The 2496-nt window shown below is 35.0% G+C and overlaps 1 protein-coding gene across 1 annotated transcript; it reads right to left on the bottom strand.

Annotated features, from left to right (window-relative positions):
• Window positions 1–216: 216 nt before the first annotated feature.
• LOC116351317 lies at window positions 217–2128 on the bottom strand. The gene is made up of 4 exons (XM_031783406.1): window positions 1884–2128; window positions 1202–1740; window positions 591–1097; window positions 217–506 (listed from the first exon to the last, which is right to left on the bottom strand). Exons 1-4 carry the CDS (start codon window positions 1994–1996, stop codon window positions 217–219), a joined length of 1449 nt encoding a protein of 482 aa, XP_031639266.1. The 5' UTR covers window positions 1997–2128.
• Window positions 2129–2496: the final 368 nt, after the last annotated feature.

Here is a 2496-nt window from a genome sequence, read left to right as displayed (position 1 = left end):
AAGTTCAGAAAATACGAATTGGCAGATGTATCAGATCGTTTTTAAACTTTAAATTATTTCTCTATTAGTCCAGAAAAAATAACAATTTTTAAATTGTTTTGATAAGTAAAAAAATTGAACTTTCGTTTCCATTACATTGGTTTCATTTTTGGTTTATATTTATCGTTGTTCAATCTTGTTTAGGAAGAAATACGAACTGTCAGAGAAAAAATTCATCTAAAAGCGGGCATTGTGAGCAATTTCCTTCAAATACGGAATGTAAGAACCATCATGGATTGTTTTGTCAAATTTGTCGATTAATCTGATCAATTTTTTATCTGCCATTTCGTATTTTTTGCGTCGACGGTCAGGATCATTGCCGGCTTCACATTGTGCGATAGCCAATTCCGTGATCTCTTGTTCCTCCTTGAGCTTCTCAATGAACGTAAATAAATTTGGGTGTTTGCCCCACATGCTGTTGATTTTGTTATGCCAACCTTCCACATTGTTGTTAGTACGTGGGAAACCTATTAATGAAAATATTTGTTACCAACAACAACACGAACGAAAAAAAAACGTAGTAAAATATGTACAATAAGTTGTAAACATACCTGCCAATGTGTTCTCGTACACGTTCCAAACTGGAATGGCGAATCGTGGACTTTGTTTTTTACCTTTGCGGTCAATGCGATAAATGTAAGTTGACTGGAAATAATCCAATAGCTCGTCAATCTTCGGATCATCTGAATTGAAAAAGGCGGTTTCAACCAGCTCTTCGTATGCTTTGATGACGTCATCAACTGGTACAAATGCTAATGCGACCAACATCCGTAGATTCAAAGCGAACTCCTCATCCTCATTGTATTGCTTCTGCAAACCGACTTCTTGAATTTTGCGCCATACACTTTGGCCGAAATGAAAATGACAACCGTGGAGATCGGCAAGTGGAAAATACCGAGTAACAGAATTCATAGCAGCCATTTCAAAGTCAACCATAAAGTCAGTGGGATTGATGGGTGCCAAACGGAGCATGAACTCGAAAATTTCATTGTATGTCTCTTCCTTCTTATTCGACATAAGAATGAATACCGATGGTAAATGCCAACCACGTTTAAGACCTGAGAAGTAGCAAAAATCAAAGTAAAATTTATAAAAATATGAATGAAATATAAAAATATATATAAAAGTATAAATAATTTTCATCTTGAGATAATTTTCTCACCGTGAATGCTATATAGTTGGCCGAATAGTACTGGTACCACAGAAAATGTACCATCCATGAAAAGTCCATCACATTCTGTCAAAAAGTTCAAATTGCCTAGTGTCGTAAATATTAAGGTTCGATCAGCAACCAACTGAAGTTCACCAGCATCCAGTTCGTCGAATGAATCATAGAGCAAAAATGGATCTCCTTTCAGTGTGATTCGATAATTGGGTGGAAGAACCAACTCGGCGAAATTTCGTGGATTTTTTGGTGCCTGAGGATCTCGACGATAATTGGTGACCATGCGCGACATAGTTCGTTCGCTCGGCAAAGTCGATCGGGTTGCATTTGTGATGCCTTGAATGCTCGCAATAATCACTTGGCGTTTTGACATATGCGTTGTTTTCGAAAGAATCTTGAGCTTTGTCATAACTTCTTTCTTATGAAGTTTGCGTGAATCGCCTGAGTGTAAGTGACGTCCTTTCAAAATGTAGTGGCGTTGATCATCAACCTCAACCGGCTTGTGCAATCGTGCACGACATCCGTGTGAGCGTGACCTAATTTGACCATAATGAGTGTTTTAGTTAGAGTTGAAATGTTTTTTGGAATATTAAAAAAATCACCAGGAATCAGTAAAAAAAAACACACACTCTTTAATAAACACTTTTATAACAATCACATCTTAAACTAAAAAACTTACGTGTCACACATATAATATTCTGTGCCGTTGTAGGTTTTGTCATACCGGTACTTGTAACCCTCGAAAAAAATCGACTTTTTAATTCCCTTGTTGCTCACGATGACTTTCGACATTTTGAACACGTTAAATTTTCTTCAGAAGAAAATTTAACTCGGTATACGTTAAAATCTTCTCTTAACAATTTCACAGAGAGAACTAACTCAATCCACGCCACTTTTCTTCTTAACTTTATAGAGAGAACTAATTCGAACCACTCCAAATGAGGATGAAAAACCATCTTAATGAACTTGCACATTTTCAGAAGATATACAAAATCACAACCGAAATATAAATTTTGTTTGAAACGTTTTTTAAACAACACTGCACTTTATTCCAACCGATTTATAAAATTAGGACAATAAAGTATCTGTAAAATTTTGCATGTTCAATATTTTGATTGTTACAAATATATAATATTGCACGTTATTCTTAACGAAAACAAAACTTTATTCAATAGAAAACTGTATTGTGAATGTTCGATTTACATTTTACAATTCATCCACTGTCATAATGTGAACTCTTCATTAAAAATAAAACAAATGTCAAAGTCTCGAAACACTTTATATATATATAG

The sequence above is a fragment of the Contarinia nasturtii genome, unplaced genomic scaffold (genome assembly GCF_009176525.2).
Source record: "Contarinia nasturtii isolate CC-2019 unplaced genomic scaffold, AAFC_CNas_1.1 Cnas_scaffold_5201, whole genome shotgun sequence".
NCBI classification, from domain to species: Eukaryota; Metazoa; Arthropoda; class Insecta; order Diptera; family Cecidomyiidae; genus Contarinia; species Contarinia nasturtii.
Note: the sequence above shows the minus strand (reverse complement) of the source record. Positions and strands in the feature narration are given on the sequence as shown.

What these genes read in the sequence shown, in the direction of transcription:
- LOC116351317 (XM_031783406.1), bottom strand. Translation starts at nt 1,996, where the DNA reads ATGTCGAAAGTCATCGTGAGCAACAAGGGAATTAAAAAGTCGATTTTT. An exon ending in CCAACTATATAGCATTCACG is followed by an intron (nt 1,098 to 1,201) that starts GTGAGAAAATTA and finishes GCTACTTCTCAG; the next exon opens with GTCTTAAACGTGGTTGGCAT. An exon ending in GTACGAGAACACATTGGCAG is followed by an intron (nt 507 to 590) that starts GTATGTTTACAA and finishes TTTCATTAATAG; the next exon opens with GTTTCCCACGTACTAACAAC.